Raw genomic sequence first — 18,441 nt, 5'->3', positions numbered from 1 at the left:
GAAGTTAAATTGGAAGTGATGAAACAAAAAAATAGCTGACACAATGAATTAAGTAACTAACTAGTGAGAACTCGTTAACGCACTGGACACAGCCTACCTATTAATAAGAATATGCCTGCCTATTAACGCCGTAGTGCAACGGAGTGTATGCTATAGCCTCATTTTAAATCGGCATAATAATAATAATAATTCCACATTTCCAATCTTGCATGCCTGCATGGTGTGACAATTTCTGACAAAATGACAGCATTGTGGCTCCTCCCTCGGCTCTCCAGAATGATTACGTGTGTGGTTGTTGCTGCGCAGCGCGACACACAAGCGGTGGAGGCTGCGGAGTACAGATGGTCCTAGCAAACGTAAATAAACCCCGCTTCACGTTGGAAATCGCTGAAATCTCGGGACATAATGTGCACGACAGGAATCGCGTACGTTTTCTATAAAATAAAATAAAACGTCATCTGAAGCAGGGACGCGTTGACAGAGGTTTCTGGTGTGTTGTAATTTAAATTGTGCCTTGTTAAGTTTGTAGAAGGAGTTCCAGTATAGTTTTGGTTTGGTGGGCTGACTGACTGGCTGGCCTGCCTGCAGCTAGCCGCTTCTCTTCGGCGCTACCGCTCCAAGCTGTGATTATTATGGCGCTGCGGGCTAAAGCACTGTACGACTTCACCTCCGAAAACCCGGGGGAGATATCTGTGAAAGAGAACGAGGTTGTGACTTTGTACAGTGAACAGGACATCGAAGGCTGGCTTGAGGGTTCAAACGGCAAAGGGGAGAGGGGGCTTTTCCCTGCGTCCTACGTGGAGATTCTGAGGAGCGACGCCGTCTCCACGTTCAACAACAACAGCAACACATCAGGAGATTCTTATCAGGACTCACGGTATGCCAATGTCCCGAGCGTAGGTGTTGACGCGTCGTTCAAAACACAGAACAAAGTTGAGAACTTCTCCAAAGCATCGGCACCTGTCTTCACTACTTTCCCTCCTCCGGCGCAGCAGCCACAGAACACTTATCACCAGACCAGCCAAGGAAGCGACGATGACTGGGATGATGACTGGGATGACAGCTCCACTGTTGCCGATGAGCCAGGTACTGTGGGGGGGAGCTATCAAGATTTTGAAGGCAATGGAGCATCCACATACAGGGTGTCAATAGCCTCAATGGCAAGAGGAGGTAATGCACAGCAAGCAAAGAGTTCCGCCACGGTCAGTAGAAACTTGAATAGGTTTTCAACCTTTGTGAAGTCAGGAGGTGAAGCATTTGTGCTGGGGGAAGCAGCTGGTTTTGTGAAGGACGGGGACAAGATATGTGTGGTGATGGGCCAATATGGCCCTGAGTGGCAGGAGAACCCGTATCCATTTGCCTGCACAATCGATGACCCTACTAAGCAGACCAAGTTCAAGGGCATGAAAAGCTACATCTCGTACAAGCTGACACCCACGCACACGCAGACCCAGGTGAACAGGCGGTATAAGCACTTTGACTGGCTGTATGCACGGCTCGTGGAGAAATTCCCTGTTATCTCGGTCCCCCACATCCCAGAGAAGCAGGCCGCCGGGCGCTTTGAGGAAGACTTCATTTCTAAGAGGAGGAAGGGCCTCATACGGTGGATGGACCACATGACCAGCCACCCTGTCCTGGCCAGGTGTGACGTGTTCCAGCACTTCCTCATGTGCAGCAGCACGGACGAGAAGGCATGGAAGCTGGGCAAGAGGAAGGCCGAGAAGGATGAGATGGTGGGGGCTAATTTCTTCCTCACCATCAGCACCCCCGCTGCCCCACTCGACCTCCAGGAGGTGGAGAGCAAAATCGATGGCTTCAAGACCTTCACCAAGAGGATGGATGACAGCGCGTTGCAGCTCAACGCCACTGTCAACGAGTTTGCCCGCAAGCAGATCACCGGTTTCAAGAAAGAGTACCAGAAAGTGGGGCAGTCGTTCAAGGTCCTAAGCCAAGCCTTTGAGATGGACCAGCAGGCATACTCTGCTGGTCTCAACCAAGCCATCTCCTTCACTGGAGAGGCATACGAGGCCATCGGAGAGTGCTTCGCTGAGCAACCAAGACAGGATCTCGACCCAATCATGGATTTGTTAGCGCTTTACCAAGGCCACTTGGCAAACTACCCAGACATCATCCATGTCCAGAAAGGTAAAGTCTACCATGAAGACACACTGTACATCCACTCTCCATTAAATCATTTTATTTTATGTAGCCTATTTATTTTATGAACCCATATGTATGTTTGTTATTTGTTGTGTTTCATACATCAGTAGAACAAACAGGCTGCTGTTATAGTATAACTTACTGAACAACTATGACTAGGAATCTTTGATCTCTTGATTTGCTATATGTTGGATAGTTTTAACACCAAAAGACGACGAGGTGCTTGTAGATCCAGATACATTTTATTTAAAAAAACAAAAAAAGAGCCATAGAGCCACATCATCCAAAACTAAAAGACACCAACACTGAAAAATGCTTGAATCATGTTAAATAAGTACATTCGCATGTGGAATCATACATCTTTGTACTTTGTAAATACAAGGAAGTGTTGGCAAATTAACAAATAAGTGACTTTTCTCACACGAGTCACGGCGTGCAACCGTAGGCTAGTTGTCTGTGTTAGACTGGTGTAGTTGTCTGTCAGACAATACAGACATATCGACACTGGATGCCAGTCATCACCATCAGAGCCAGCAGAACTTTGCAATACAAATGAGGAATGTTTGCATTGGGAAACAGACCCACGTGTACTCCCCTAGTTACACTTCACTACTGAATCATGTGGGCGGCAACCAATACAGCTGACATGTTATGTTTGATTTTCCATAGCCGATGACCTTTTACCAATGCCAGGAAAATGGAGAATGCTATGTCTATCACAAAGTGACCTCCTGTAAAACATTTGTTCTTCATTAAGGTTTGTGGCTGACCTATTCTACCGTTTCTCCACAGCCAAGTCAATGTTAGGCCGTCTCTGCTGTCCTCCCCAAGAAGAACAATGATTGTTCTTGTTGTGTGGCAAAATATCACTCCACTCCAGTCAGTGCCAGGGATGCAGTGTAGTGGTTACTGTTTAGAGCATACCGTTTACAGTACATAAGAATGTAACACATTTGTGTGCTTTTTGAAAGACAAAGTTATGGCCTTTTAGAGTGAAGCTTGCATGCCAAGCTGAACCAAAGTAGACACTGTAAACACCAATTAGTCTTAAAGCTTTACTTGGTGAATGCAGACTGGGCACTCATTACTTTCTTTCTTTTAAACCCTCGCTGCCTGATATACACTGTAACTAATTTGTCAATAACTACATGAAAATTAGTCCTATCTGAGTGTGACACATTGGCATTGTGTGCAGGCTAATTGTACGCTGACTAGATTACATCTGATTAAATCTAATCTGCTCATCTCAGTTCTCGACCATCCTATTGGACTCAGAGTTTCTGATCAGGATGAGAAGCATTTATATTATTTTACTAGGTAAACAGAATTTGAATATAGCCTCCAAAACATTGCATACTGTATTTGAAATTGTAATATGATAGTGATACATCAGTAGACTGATTATCAAATTTTTGTTCATCTAATAAATTATTCATGCAACTCGTTGCACCCCTAGTCATTCCCCACACTGCCTGTCATTTAAAAGTTGTGGAAATGCTTGAATTAGGTTTGGTTCCCCTCAAACAGTAGGCATATTCAGTGCCCAAATCAAGCAATTGTTTGAAAACAGGATAGGCGTTGTTGTGGGGTTGTAACACAAGTGGCTTTAGTCACGAAAGGCTGTTTGCACGTCAAACAAGTTGGCAAATACACAACATCACGTGATAAGCCTAGACTAATTGCAATGATAAAGTCTGGTTTGATTGTACAAAGACAAAACAAATCCTTGCTGTGAGCAGAAAGGCAGCATACTGCCTTCACTGTCTAACACTTTGGTTATTTTTCAACTGTGGTGCCAAGCTGTTGCCATCTGATTTAAGCTTGAACACTTAAAACCTCCTGTTGGGAGTGAATCGCCTGAGCGAGGAGACGGAGGCCTTTTTCACGCTGTAACTAGTACAGGAAGAGCCACAGCAGGATTCTGTAGCAGGTTAAAAAGAGAACAATATGTCAACTATTATTCTATTCTTTTGATTATCTCTGTCTGCTGTAATGCATTTAGGTTCTAATGTTTCCTTTTTCACAGTTTACATGCACCTTGCTGATTTTCTTATAGCAATGGTGGGGGGAAATATGACCACATTAGTTTTGTTTAGTCTGCGGTTTGTATGTCTGTACCAGGACAACTAAATTGAAGCTCATGAACGTTTTTGTTTTGTTTTATGTGAAAACTATATATTCAGATATTAATCATTGCTATAGAGTGTTTTTTGAGATTTTGTTTTAGGATTTTGTGCCTATATTGAGTTACGGTGAAGATTGACAGGAAAGAGGGAGGGAGAGACGGGGAGAGACACGCAGCAAAGATCGTCATAAACGGGACTCGAACACGCGCCGCGTTGTCAGGCCAGAGCCTATATGTAGCATGCGCCTGAACCACTAGGCCAGCAGACGCCCCAGCTATATGTTTATTCAGTAACAGGTGCCTCTCCTGCTTTTTAGTATTCTGTATCCTGTATGAGTTCTCTGCTGATTGCATGAAATTGGTATCTTGATTCCCGAACTGAAAATGTATGGCTGTTTGTTTACTCAGCTGGAAAGAGGTGGAGAAACAAACTAGTAATGATTTGTATCAGAATATAGAGCAACACTTATTTTAACACAAAAATATCACTTACAGCATAGGGAATCGCTTACTTTTTCTTTATTGTTCTTGTAAGGACTCTCGGGTAAAGATCGCTTTTATATGGCCAAAGGTGGTGTTTTGTTTTCCATATTTGTCCAAACACAACAGTAGCTCTTAATTTACTATTCACAAATATATTTACTGTTCACAACTCGTCACAACACAAGTTTGTAGATTTTCTGCAAAAGATATTTAGTCTAGAAGTAGACTACAGCAGAGTGAAAATAAGGGGGGGCTATAGAGCCCTTGGGAAATAGGTCAGCTAAGTACAGTATAGGGTTTAAGTGGTTAAAAGCCTTTTTGATTTATGCTTATACAGTATGTGAGTCAAACAGCCTACAGGCTACTAGGCAGTGTTACAATTCAATAACCCTACAGACACAGTTTGTTGATGTTGGGCCGTCTGAAGTCCAATTATGTTTTCCACTCTGCCTTAGAGATCTTAAAGAAACCTCCCGTGCTCCAAACCCACTAATAGTCAATTGAATTGCTTTTAATTAGCAGGAAAGTACATGAAAGAATAGGAGCTTCTAATGAAACTATAAAAGCTGACAGCCTACAGTTCACCGACTCGTCATTGTGGTGAGACAAACAATAGTGGCTGGGAGTTGAAAATCTGCTCTGCTGACTGGTATACCTGCGTTTGCACATGGACTGTTGTGCCAGACATTCAGTCTGCTTTTCTATCTTCCGCTCTTTCTCTCACCCCTGTCCTCACGTTCTCTCTCTATTTAATTTATATAATTATTTCACCTAAAGCAACAAACCCTTTTAGATCATTTTTAATGGATGTGTAAATGTTGTTCTTTGACATTGCAAACAAAATTAGCTACCCTTATAATATTGACCACAAACCTCTAAACCCTGCTTAACAAATGTCCCTTTCAGTGCTCAGGGTTCAATCTGAAGCTAATACCATTGTTTGAGGTTTATTGGTGCACTGAGGCAGCTCAGTAGAGGAACCACTGGCTACTGTGGCTAGCTAGGCAACATCCTAGTTCTCATTAGACCAAAGTAGAGACTTCCGTAACATTACATAAGTGGCACATGACAATTTAACTTCCCCAAGGAATCACCGTAAAAACAAATACTCCCTCTAGCATTGGAGTGTTCATCCTAACTCTCCAATCATGTGAAATGAACCAGCATAACTAGGAATTAAAGAGCTACAATATAAGTGCTTTTCCTTGTGTGATGTAGGGCTGCTGTTCCCTTGCTGAAGCCTTTAAGACCAAACATATCGGTGCAATCGTTATCAGTCGTATCAGAATCTGACTATTTTTAGGATCCTATATCTATCCAGTACGCAGCACACAGGTCACAGACAGACCGGTTTCTATTTATCCTCACTGAAGTGACCAGTGAAATGTGAGCCTCCCAGAAGGGAGACATTGGACGTCACTCTATTGATTGCCACCTCTACTGGGACACCCATTAGTGTGCAGGCTGGTCAGGCCGCTCGTAACTCATAATATTATTGCCGACATATCTGGCATTTAAACCCCCCCAACATCTTGCACTTAATTTGGTGCCTTTTAAATATCTTAATTTAGCTTTGCAGCGTAAATGGCATTATAGGTCACATTGTTTACTCATGTTTTCAATCTCTAGAGAAAGGGTACAGTTTTCAGATCTTGAGGTTAGTGATATGCTGTGGTTTTGGTCGATGGTCATAGTAACTCAATGTTTCTGGGAGGGTGAAAACTTAAAATTTAAATTCCCTTACTTGACGTTAACTTGTGGGAACAGGACATTTCAAAGTGTGACCACATAAGCTAACATATGCTTTGATAGCACATTTAAAATACTGTTCACGGCACATTTCTTTTTGTAAACACAGCCTTTACCAATCAAATGGTCTCCCCACCTTCTAGTTCTAATGCTGCCAATGTAATGCTTCCTATGGGGACACTTCTGCTGACCTCAGACGACAGCGTGTTATCAGGGCTGTGGTCGTGGTTCATACGTCACTAAATGGCGAGTTGTATTTTGATTCAAACTAAAGCCCTATTCGCACGGGAGTATTACCAAAGGACCCCAGGTAATATGGAATAATCACGGAGGACGTCTGTAAAAGACAGTGTTACAGTAGGTTTTCTTGCAAAGTCAGCATTCAGTGAAGGGCATTAAATGTTCAGTCTCTGCCAAGCGGTTTGATATAGTATATATACAGTAGCACTGGTTCTCAACGGGTTTCAGTGGGTCCCCACTCCCCAGGTAAATGATTGATATGTACCTGTAGCAAGAAACTAAATTGACTTTTTATACTCTTTATGGAACCAAATAGGACCATTTGGTTCCATTTGTAGTCTCAAACACTGTATGTTGGTTGTGGTTTTTCATTTTGTTTTTGCTCTGGGGGCACCGTCTCCTTTTTTGTGTAGAAACCAAGCCCCCCAGTAAGGCTATCCATATTTGAAGCTGCCACTACCTACTGGCGAAATGTGGAATTGCAGCACTTTCATGGAGGTGGACGGACGTTCATAAGGTCCGGGGCTAGGCTAGGCTAAACTTCCGCTCGCTCGAGCCATTGAGTTATATTTATACTTCCGGCAGTCTTCCGGGTGCTTCAAAGCGCCACTGAGCAACTTCTATTCTATTGAAATGAATAGCGGGTATTTTTTTTACTGTTACTACTGTATACTAGTTTCCATATTATCGGCGAATTGACACGAAGAAATTCGAAATGGCTTTTTTATAATTAGTCCAATGAACTAATTAATGATGAACTAATTCATGATTTGTCCAATTAACCACTTAACCCTGTGTTATACGTAACAATGGCGGCGTATAAACATAGTGAAAATAGACAATCTTATAGATCTGCTATTTTCATACACACACAAAAGTGTATTAATCGTAATGGAGGAAAAGATGTTGTCATATTGCCCAGCCCTGGGTCACAGGCTAGCAGAGGCTCAGCGTTGTGTAACCACTAACCAGTGATTACGTAAGAGCTGTGCTGGCAGCGACGTCCTGCCACCGGCGTGCATTCATCCAGGAACGCTTTCCTCTGGGGGCATGTCACCAGGGGGGGACCTATTTATTTAACCCATTACCACCTGAGACCCATTCGGCAAGTGCCTTCTAAAACACACACACACACACACACGTGCGCGTAATTGCGAATGCCCACTCACGCATTGTGAAGAGCTGCGGCTAAGGTGGCATTTTTTTGTCGAAGCCTGCGTGCTGCTGCTGGGTATTATGCCCGGAGAAAAGCAGATCTACAATCTCACACTTTTTCACATCGTGTCGCGTTGCGAGCTTGTAGAGCAGACACCGGTATGCAACCAAGTAAAGTATAAAATCACACGTTTGTGTTTACACACTTTTGTCTTCAATGTTTGTGTTTCCACAAACCCTCAAAGCTGGACATAGGAGGCCCTCAAAAATAGCACATCTACAAGCTCTGCAATCTATTGTGAATTTGTAGATGAGATTTGGTGTAGAGGGAAAAAAGGAGTAGGTCAAGTATAGAGGCCTGGTGGAACCCCGGCCAACAGGTTTGAGTACCGTAGTTATGGTAGTGAAAGGCTTTGGGAATCAAACCAAAAAGGTCTTTGGACAGCTGTGTTTGTTCCCAATGTTTCTGCCTATTACCCTATTATCTGTGTGTCCTTTTCTGCCTCTGTTGTGCATTAGAGGAATTTCACAGATCTAGGTTTAACTGCAGCAGAGGAAGATACTGCCAGACTATGCAGATTTTCAGAAGATGGGGTGGGGGTGAAGTGTGTCTTTTAGAGAACGTCGGCATGTTTCTCTTGCTTTGTGTACTATTGTGTAGTGTACAGTACTAGTGTGTACTGTGTAGTAGTCCATCTATAGCCTGACAACGTTTTGTGCAGCCCAAAGACGAAAATCAGAAGGCATTTGGTTGAACTTAGCTGGGATGCTTTGATGAATTCCAAAAGCTCAGTTTCCAGGATTAAAGAAAAATGTGCCACATTTAATAAAAATAAAACAGGCTCAGATTCCAGGATAAAGTTTTGTTCTTTGAAAATGTGCCGGCAGTGCCGCTTAAAAAGGGAGGGAGGCAGAGAGAGAGTACAATTCCAGGTCAGCACTTCTAAGAAGTGGTGAGGCGACACTTGACAGGAAGCAAGCTCTCTGAATCATACTTTTGACAAGGTGTTAGTCGCAGTGACTGTTGACTGACACAGAGTCCCATGGTGCGGAAGTGCAGGACATTCTGAAGGACCTGCCTGCTTGAAGAATAGCTACAAACTCATCCTTTTAGCCTTATGTCTTACTTATGCTGTTTACATTTCAGACTAATAAAGTATAAAAAAAAAACGCCCTCCTCCCCAGAGCTTACTCTCGGTTAGGTTATAGTTCCAAAAGCCTCATCTGTGTTTGTTTTCATCAGTTTTGAATGGAGGCAAATAGGTAGCCCTTGTGTCAACACTCCATGTTTGTGTAAATGTTGCCAGATGTTGATATATGTTAATACATGACCTCGTTTACAGCCAGGGAAGTAGCATACAGCCCACAGGACATATTTGGGCCGTGTCAGTGAATAGCAATAGTGATGCTTGTTGTACATTTTATCAGCATTTTGGCAATCATCTTCATGTTTGTCCATTGTGATTGTGATACAAAGAACATCGCAAAAACAATAATAATTGCAGCACTGTTTCTTGGAGATTCAAAATAACAAAAGTTATTTTTTATGAAAGGGAAATTAAGTTGTTCAAGACGCTGACAGCCTGCTAAAGAGCAGTTCCGGCCCAAATCAAATCATATATAAGAGAAAACATTTGATCAAACCACCATTATAATTTTGCCTATTTGCATACAAATTTGCATTCAACTCTTTTAAATCATTTTCACCAATTTCCTCTCTTTTTCAGTAAGAAAATATCTGCAATATTCTAAGATCGACCCTACCTACAGTTATAATATTTAAGAAATCAAACATTGTAAGGTAGATTCTCCGCAGTCCAATGTTCTTATTCAACACAATGCAAAAGGATCCCATGCCATGTTGTATAACAGGTTTCTTTCAGTACAGTAGTGCAGTAAGAATTGCAGTGGCGTGTGATGGATACGTGTACGTGTGAATGTGTTTCACCTCCTACACCACAATAAACCGACAAAGCATGAGGTTCATCCTGTTGCAATGTGAAAAGCCACTGGGTTAAACATCTTCTCTAGCACTCGCCAAATGTTATGGGGCGCGTGCTATAGCTCATGGGTGCAATAGTCAGTCTACTAAGCGGAGCCCCCACAGTGTTTGCTAATAATGATTTGAATGAGGTGAAAAAGATTGGAATACATTTAGAAAAGAAAAAACTTAGAGAGAATAATATGACCCACATGGATGAGTCAATCACACTGAACATTATGGTACACCTCCTACTGGCTTCCTCTTGGTGTGTGCTACAATTGTTCTGAATCAGATGTGGTCAAGTGTGTCAAAAAGTGTGTCAGACAGCAGTAATGCACGTAGCAGACAGGCAGGACATTCAGTACAAAGACGAGGTTAAAAATGGATCATAAAGTAATGCAGCGTTCACACCAAGGAAGAAGCAGCTTTTTGTTTTACTTGCTTCCACGACGTGCTGGCTATGTAATTGTATTTCTTTCCGTAAAAATGGTATGCTTTTGCCAAAACAACATTAACGTGACATACACGGCCCGTTATTTAAAATATATATATAATTTAATTCGATCTCGGTGCTTCAGCTGTGCTCGGAGGGTTTCGGTCGTGGGGGAGAGCAGAGTGCCCCCCGAGATGATAGACGAGGGAGGATCGAGACCGGTCCGTCGTCTCATTCGGTTATTTACAAGCATGTTTACCAAGATTATATTGTTTATACATATAAATAGGTATTTCTGCTCTACAGCCGCTATTTTACATTTTACACTTAAAAATGCGCGCCTGCTCAGACTGCCTATTTTCGGTCTCGTCTCAAGGCCAGTCCAGGCCACTTGACTGACGGGTACCTTGTACACGCCCACTTTCTGAAAGAAAAGCAGCTTCAAAATCATTTTGGCTTGCTTTATTTTTCTAGCTTCTGGCGGTGTGAACACGGCTTAAAAATGCTAAGCAACTGCTTGGTGTAAATAAACTCTTGGTTTCTGCAATAATGTGGTCCAGGTTGAGGACCGGGGGCAGAGTAGCTAGGAGAAGGCCTTGTCTTTTACAAACTTCAGTACTACGGACTGAGACTGATGGTGATGAAGCCCTGCGACCATAGGCTATCATTTATTTAATGATCTGCGGGCAGCAGTCCCAGGCGTGATTTAGAAATTAAAAGATACCAGTGTATGTTTCTGTGCATGGCTTATGCCTGAGAATACAAGGATAGGAATAGGATAGTGCAGGTGTGTGAGAGGTTTTACAACCAGTTGTGAATCTGAGGGCTAGACGGTGTCCAACAAATGCAGACGCATGCTTATACAGCACATTCCCCAAATACGAGAGAGGCAAGAAGGTGACAGCCACAAGGCGTTTCCTAGAATTTAAAGAAAGAACAGCTGGTAAAACAGCTTCTTCATGGTAAGACTATGGCCTCAAGCTGTGTTTTTGCTGGAACATTGCCAGGTAAAAAATAATTATCTTGTACATTGCCAGCAAAGGCAGGGAAAAGTCATTCATGGCTCCTTAAGTGACGGAAGATTTGTGTTACTGGTACAGTCCGCACAATAATCTATAAGCATGCAGGAATATGCATTTGGATGATAAAATATATAATAGAACTAGAAACAAAATTTCAATAATTTTTTCTGTGTGCCTGAAGCTTGCCAAGACTGTGCAGCATTTGAGCCACGGACCACCATTTGATGACATTTAGCCTCTCAGAAGGGTCCATTTGGTTACATGTGAGCCAGGTCTCCCCATTGACTTTCAATGGGGTATTTTGACTTAGTTTATTGCGCATTACGTTGCCACCAACATTCTAATTCTAACATGCTAATATGCTAAAATGCTATCATGCTAATGCTATCATGCTAATGCTAACATGCTAATGCTAACATGCTAATGCTATCATGCTAATGCTAACATGCTAATGCTATCATGCTAACATGCTAATGCTAACATGATAACATGCTAATGCTAACATGCTAATGCTAAGATGCTAACATGCTAATGCTAAGATGTCTGAGCTGTAAGGGTCCATTTGGTTTCGTTCAGGGGGGCGGCCCGGTTCCGGTGAGCCGCCCCGCTTCTGAAACGGTTGAGAAATGACAGAGTTACGTGTTTCCCCGATTTTTTTCATTGACTTTCAATGTGTGTGTGCGTGCAGCCGTGCACATTTGTGCATGTGCGTGCGTGTGCGTTCGTGTGTGCGCGTGTGTGAGAGGTGGTCAACTTGACCTTGAATCATTAACAAAGTATCATTTTCAGCTGAGCTGAGTCTATACGAATGCAACCACTAATGAAAGTTTAAAGCACACTGACTCAGTGAGAGAACGTATGTCCGAACAAATTGCTCTATCGCAAAAAGTAAAAGTCGAATGCGATTTTTGTTTTCGCCGTGAGAGACCCGAGACATTAAGGTACGCCGTGTGCGATCGTGGTATTGGTAAGATGAAAAATGTGGTTATAAGAGCGAGTTAAGAAATTGTGTTTGTGATGAAAAAATTGCTGACTCATTCAGGCAGTTAACATGTAGTTTCATGACACATTATGATGGTACACCTGTCGCTTTCAGGGCTGTAGTTCACGTACCGTATGTATCTGGGCTGTGGTTGTGACATTGCGTGAAAGAGGACGAGTGTGGCTACAAAATTACCGAAACCCATGCGTGTAAAGTTAATATTTTGCCTGTGAGGACGATTTGTTCGGAGAATTTCGCTACAGTCTTCACATTGGCTTCTCCCTCTGACCCGCTCTCTCTCTCTGGCCGTGCGACACTGTGAGTCGAGATTTTTGCTCAGACCACACACACTTTGAACTGCGATAGCGGGCAAACCGTGCAACGTATTCGAATTCCATCTGAACCACAACAAAGTCGATGGCCTCAAGAAAACACACTTGACGTCTTATCCACAGCACTAGAAAAACTTAAATCATGCCAACGTCCCTGATAACTGTTATTTTCTCCTTTTTAATTTGATTTATCCAATTGTAAAATATCTGTCTCGCCTTATTTACTATTATTATTATTATTATTATTATTACTATTATTACTATTATGATAATTTTTTATGTATTGTAACCCTGTATCTGTTTTGCTGTTCAACCTGTGGGGTGGGAGGGTGGGGTGGGGGAAACCCCCTTCTTCTTTCTTTTAACAAAAAATAAAATAAAAAACTTGATCACAAAAAAAACAAAGTCGATGGCCTCGTGTGCTGTTTGAGGTTTAAATCGTGTTTCTACGTAACAGTATGCCAGAGCAATGTGGCTCCAAAGTAACGTGTCGTTTTCTGTTTTTACCCGCGTTTCCCCATTGACTTTGCATGGGGCATTTTTCTCGTAGTTTATTGCGAATTACGTCGGCACGGTAACCCGAAACGGAAAGATAAGCACAAGCACACCATTCCCGGCCGAGCCGCACGTTTCGATGTATATATTGTGGGGCTTTGGTAAACCGTGCGGCCGGCCATAGACGTCAAAGTTTCGTGTCTTGATTACGATTACGATTAAGTATGTGTTGCGGATTTCAACCTGTGTTTCTGCCATTGCATGGCAGGCACCCAGAACAAACGGAAACAAATATCCATTTGCAGGCTGACAGACCAGCTAATTTAAATTCAATATGCCCCAGCTTGTGGCCTTGTGGCATGCCTTTGGTGACATTCGAAACCAGTGACACCTGTGACAACAGTGACACCTCGAAACCAGTATCAAACCAGTGTCAAACTGACAACCAACCTGAGGTCTTTTAAACAGCAGACAAGGGCATGTCTATTGGAAAAGGTTCCCCTATACCTATAGAGCAGGGGTTCCCAAACTTTTTTGGACCAGGTACCCCTTTTGGGGTAGATATTTTTCCAGGTACCCTCTCATCGTTGCAACACAGATAACAATATATTTACAACCACAAGCAGTGTTTCCTGCAGGAAAAAGCTTTGGCATGGTGCTGGGCGCAGGCCGCAGGGGGGCCTTCTTGCGTCGAACATTTTGATTAATTAATTAATTTGATTCAATAATTAATTAATAAGATTAATACATTAAGATTGATTTGTATTATTGCTCTTGTATTGCTATTGGATACACTGGGGGGACACTGGGCAGGCACTGGGGAGGCACTGGGGAGACACTGGGGAGGCACTGGGGAGGCACACTGGGGAGGCACTGGGGAGGCACACTGGGGAGGCACTGGGGAGGCACTCGGGAGGCACTCAGGGGGACACTGGGGAGGCACTCAGGGGAACACTGGGGAGGCACTGGGGAGGCACTGAGGGGACACTGGGGAGGCACTGGGAAGGCACTGAGGGGACACTGGGGAGGCACTGGGAAGGCACTGAAGGGACACTGGGGAGGCACTGGGGAGACACTGGGGAGCATGGGGAGGCACTCAGGGGGACACTGGGGAAGCACTCAGGGGGACACTGGGGAGGCACTCAGGGGGACACTGGGGAGGCACTCGGGAGACACTGGGGAGGCACTCAGGGGGACACTGGGAAGGCACTGGGAAGGCACTGAGGGGACACTGGGGAGGCACTCAGGGGGACACTGGGGAGGCACTCAGGGGGACACTGGGGAGGCACTGGGGAAGCACTGAGGGGACACTGGGGAGGCACTGGGAAGGCACTGGGGAGGCACTGGGGAGAAACTGCAGCCACTGGGGAGACATTGGGGAGGCACTGCGGAGACACTGGGGAGGCACTCAGGGGGACACTGGGGAGGCACTCAGGGGACACTGGGGAGCCACTGGGCAGTCACTGGGGAGGCACCATGGCAGACACTGGGGAGGCACTGGGCAGACACTGCAGGGCAGACACTGGGGTGGCACTTGGGAAGGCACTGGGGAGGTACTGGACATTTCATATCACACACACACCATGATTCACTAGCCCCCTCAAAAGAAATAAAATAATAATTTCCAAAAACAAACTGGCGGGCTGAAAATAGCAATTAAAGAAACCTACGAGTAGTTTCCCTTTGTTAATTCCAATGAATTTGGTAGACACAGGCAAAATCCCCTTAAATGGTGACGTCTTTGTTTTTTTTTATCGTTTATGTAATCTAATCTATCTCTGGATATGTTTAGATCCCGCCCCCACTCTCTCTCTCACACACACACACACACACACACACTCTCTCTCTTTAACTGTGCTCACAGATGCGGTTCTCACGACTCATGCCAAGCACCTTGGCAGTATTTTAGTCAAGTTCAGAGTTTAAACCATGCTAACTTGCTGTTAATTGTAGCCATGCCCTGAGTTGTATCAGCAAAGGTGAGCACCGGTGTTCAAAGTGGAGCCCAATGGGGGACGATTGGAAAGAAGAGTAAAATGAAAATAAATAGATCAATAAATCAATAAATGATTTCAAAGTTTAATCAAGGTGTCATACTTTCACATCCAGAGGCTATGGCTATTTCGTGGAGACGTTTTGAACACCTGACGTGAATAACCCCCGCAACGTGTGTTGTCCCTCAACAGGAGCTCTGACCAAGGTGAAGGAGAGCCAGAAGCACGTGGAGGAGGGCAAGATGGACGCACCTCAGGCTGACGGCATCAACGAGCGCTGCAACATCATCTCGTTCGCCACACTGGCCGAGATCCAGCACTTCCACCAGGTCCGCGTGCGCGACTTCAAGACCCAGATGCAGCAGTACCTACAGCAGCAGATCTGCTTCTTCCAAAACATCACAGGGAGGCTGGAGGAGGCCCTGCAGAAATACGACGATGCTTAATGGATGCCGACAACGACGGCAATCTGTTTGGATTGGACTTTAGTGACCAATGGCTGTGCGCCTCCCTCAGACAGCCAGCGGAGCTTTGGCAGACTATAATAGCCAACGTTGCACATCGCTGATGGCTGCCACCACCTGGCCTGCTGTGAGAGAGACACGGAGATAACACTCCAATAACATTGACAATTTTAACCAAAACCCAGGGTTGTGTTTGTTGGAGAATGGTAACACGAAGAGGCTTTGTTCTTGCTCTCAACATAAGCCAATTTATGAATACTTAACGCTGAGGCGATGGAAAGGATTGTACGGCTTCAACTTTTCACTGGTCAATGGCGGGGAATGGATGGTGACAAAACACTGTTCCTCACATGGTCTAATGAGTAGCTGAATCAGTGTCACAACCAGCGAGAGAATTATCCATCCAATGCTGCTTCTACTTCCAATGTAAGATATTCACAGAAGGTATATTGTGTTCTTTAGCCTCATTGTGCCGTTATCACTTTGATTTTTTTTTTTTTTTTTTTCTGTAACAGACTTTTTTTTTTCTAAGTCACTTCCAGCACCACTGGACCCACTGCCTTCTGGAAACACTTGACGCTTCCCTAGTCTCCAGACACGAAGAAGAATATGTTTACAGTCTCCTAGCCGAGCAGCCATTGTCATGTTGTGCCTTCTGATAATGTCTCTCTGTCACTCTCTGGTCATTTTGTGTTTACATGTATATTATATAATATATAGATTATATACATATATACACACATTCTCTTATTTACTCTGATAGAGGTGCTCAGATCAGTTTTATTTTATTGATCCCAATCACGATTGATTTTCAGAGGTCACGATCATGAGAGGCTTATTTATACATGATTGCGTGCCGGTGCCACTGAAGATATGTGATCTAGGAGCTCACAAAGCGTCACAGCACGATGCGTTGTGAGATTGACTATTTTCAATGTGCAACACTGCCGCGCAACCAAGTATAAATCGAGCCTCACCTGCTTTGACAATAGGACACATTACTGCCACTTCCAGACAGAAACTTCAAGTGACAAATCTTCAGGTTATCAGGTTTAGTTTTTGTGACTGCTTTCATGCAGTCGTATCTATTTTAATAGCACAGTGACAGACAGTTAAGTCAAACTGCACTGCTGATTTTAACCTTTGTGCTGGTGGCTTCGGATTAGAGTAATAAAAATCCTCCTTCACAGAACGCGGTTGGTTGTGTTTCATTGTCCTATATTTGAATATTTCATTAATGATCAAATCTTTGTAAAAGGCCCAGTCTGATTGTAGATCCTAGATAAAACGGTGGCGCCATCATTGCTCTTCTACTGGTGCCGTAAGCGTTTAATTAGATTGAAGACAAAGGTCTGGTTTCAAATTGTATTATGGTGGATCTGAAAATCATACAGTATTTTCCATCAGTAAAGCCTATTTACTGTAAACCTCGTCACACGATATGTCACTTGATGAGAATAACGGATTTTCAATTTAACCTATCCCGTTGTTAGTTCCAATTCCATTATTGTCAGGGATGATACCATTGTTTGACGATGTATAAGTTAGGCATCCTTTAAAGATAAGTTGTATGGTTCCATTTATAAGTTCCAAAGCTGAAGGTCTGCAGGTACTGTAGGCTACATAGATTATTTGTTTTTAGACAGGTCATTTTTGTCAAGTAAACTGGTAGGAATATTTAAACATTGGACAGGAACTTAGTGTTTAGGCTAGCATTCTAATTCAATAGGCATTGTCTCCAGATTTGTTTGAAAACCCCTTCAAAAGCTTCTCAGAGACTGATATGATGTGGTGTACATATAAGCAAACAAACTCTAGTGTCCCTAACATTCTGTAACAATACCAATACAAGCTCACAATGCCTTGGAAGCTTGTCTAGCGCCTATTCTTGACCAAGAGTATATGGCAAAGAGTGAAAAAAGGAACGAACCATGTATAGAGCCGTGGGGGATGCCGGTAAACCAAGTAGGCCTACAGTATATCGTTAAATAAGTAGCTAGGCTGAGGAGAGCGAAAACTGGTTCCACTGCTGCACATCCCCAGTGAACTACTGTGCTGTGTCAGTGGTTCACTCCTTCCTCCTAGACGCCAGTCCCACAGAGCTGCTGACGGCCCAGTCTGGAGAGCCAGCTGGGACATCTGGCCACCGTTAAAGTTGAATGACAACATCATACGTGCACTGAATAGGACATGGTCACTGATGGTTAGGAAAGTACTTGTTTTGGGGTTGTTGTTCTTAGTTGCTAACCTCTACTAGCGGACACATGTAAGGTAACCAATGCATTTTCATTAAATTGTTTCCATCACTTGACATTGTTTATAGTGGAAGACAAGTGTCTAATACGGTAATAATAGATAATAAACTATTCATAGGGCACCTTTCATGACATAAAAATGCAGTGCAAAGTGCTTTACAAAACAAATAAAGAAAGGCAAAAAGGTAAAACAGCATTAAAATCCAAGCAAAAATCTATTTTAAGAGAAGACAGTGTAATCGTCAAAACAGCAAATGGTGCATTTATTCAAAGCACTTTACATAGATTGTGCATTACATTCACCCATTCATACATACATTCATACACCGATGGACGGAGGAAACCATGCAAGGCACCAACCTGCTCATCGGGAGCAATTAGGGGTTCAGAGACATGCTCAAGGACACTTCGACACTAACTCTGGGGGAGCCCGGAATCGAACTGGGAACCTCACTGTTTCCCATCCGGCCACACTACCCCTGAGCCACGCGGCAGCTGATTCACATTACATATGCTATCAGTGCATTAAATGGACGTTATCAAGACATTGGAATATGGCCAATTTGTC

At 43.5% G+C, this 18,441-nt stretch overlaps 1 protein-coding gene across 1 annotated transcript; it reads left to right on the top strand.

Moving 5' to 3' along the window:
• The first annotated feature begins 330 nt into the window (after window positions 1–330).
• On the top strand, window positions 331–16,810 carry snx18a (sorting nexin 18a). The gene is made up of 2 exons (XM_083785028.1): window positions 331–2,145; window positions 15,347–16,810. The coding sequence occupies exons 1-2, from the start codon at window positions 633–635 to the stop codon at window positions 15,598–15,600; spliced, it is 1,767 nt and encodes a 588-aa protein (XP_083641154.1). The 5' UTR covers window positions 331–632; the 3' UTR covers window positions 15,601–16,810.
• Window positions 16,811–18,441: the final 1,631 nt, after the last annotated feature.

The sequence above is a fragment of the Protomyctophum parallelum genome (assembly GCF_964188405.1).
Source record: "Protomyctophum parallelum genome assembly, chromosome: 15".
Lineage (NCBI taxonomy): Eukaryota > Metazoa > Chordata > Actinopteri > Myctophiformes > Myctophidae > Protomyctophum > Protomyctophum parallelum.
Note: the sequence above shows the minus strand (reverse complement) of the source record. Positions and strands in the feature narration are given on the sequence as shown.

Bases quoted from the DNA above. Each gene is read 5' to 3' on its own strand.
- snx18a (XM_083785028.1), top strand. From the start codon at position 633: ATGGCGCTGCGGGCTAAAGCACTGTACGACTTCACCTCCGAAAACCCG. The intron at 2,146-15,346 runs GTAAAGTCTACC...GTCCCTCAACAG, and splicing joins CATCATCCATGTCCAGAAAG to GAGCTCTGACCAAGGTGAAG.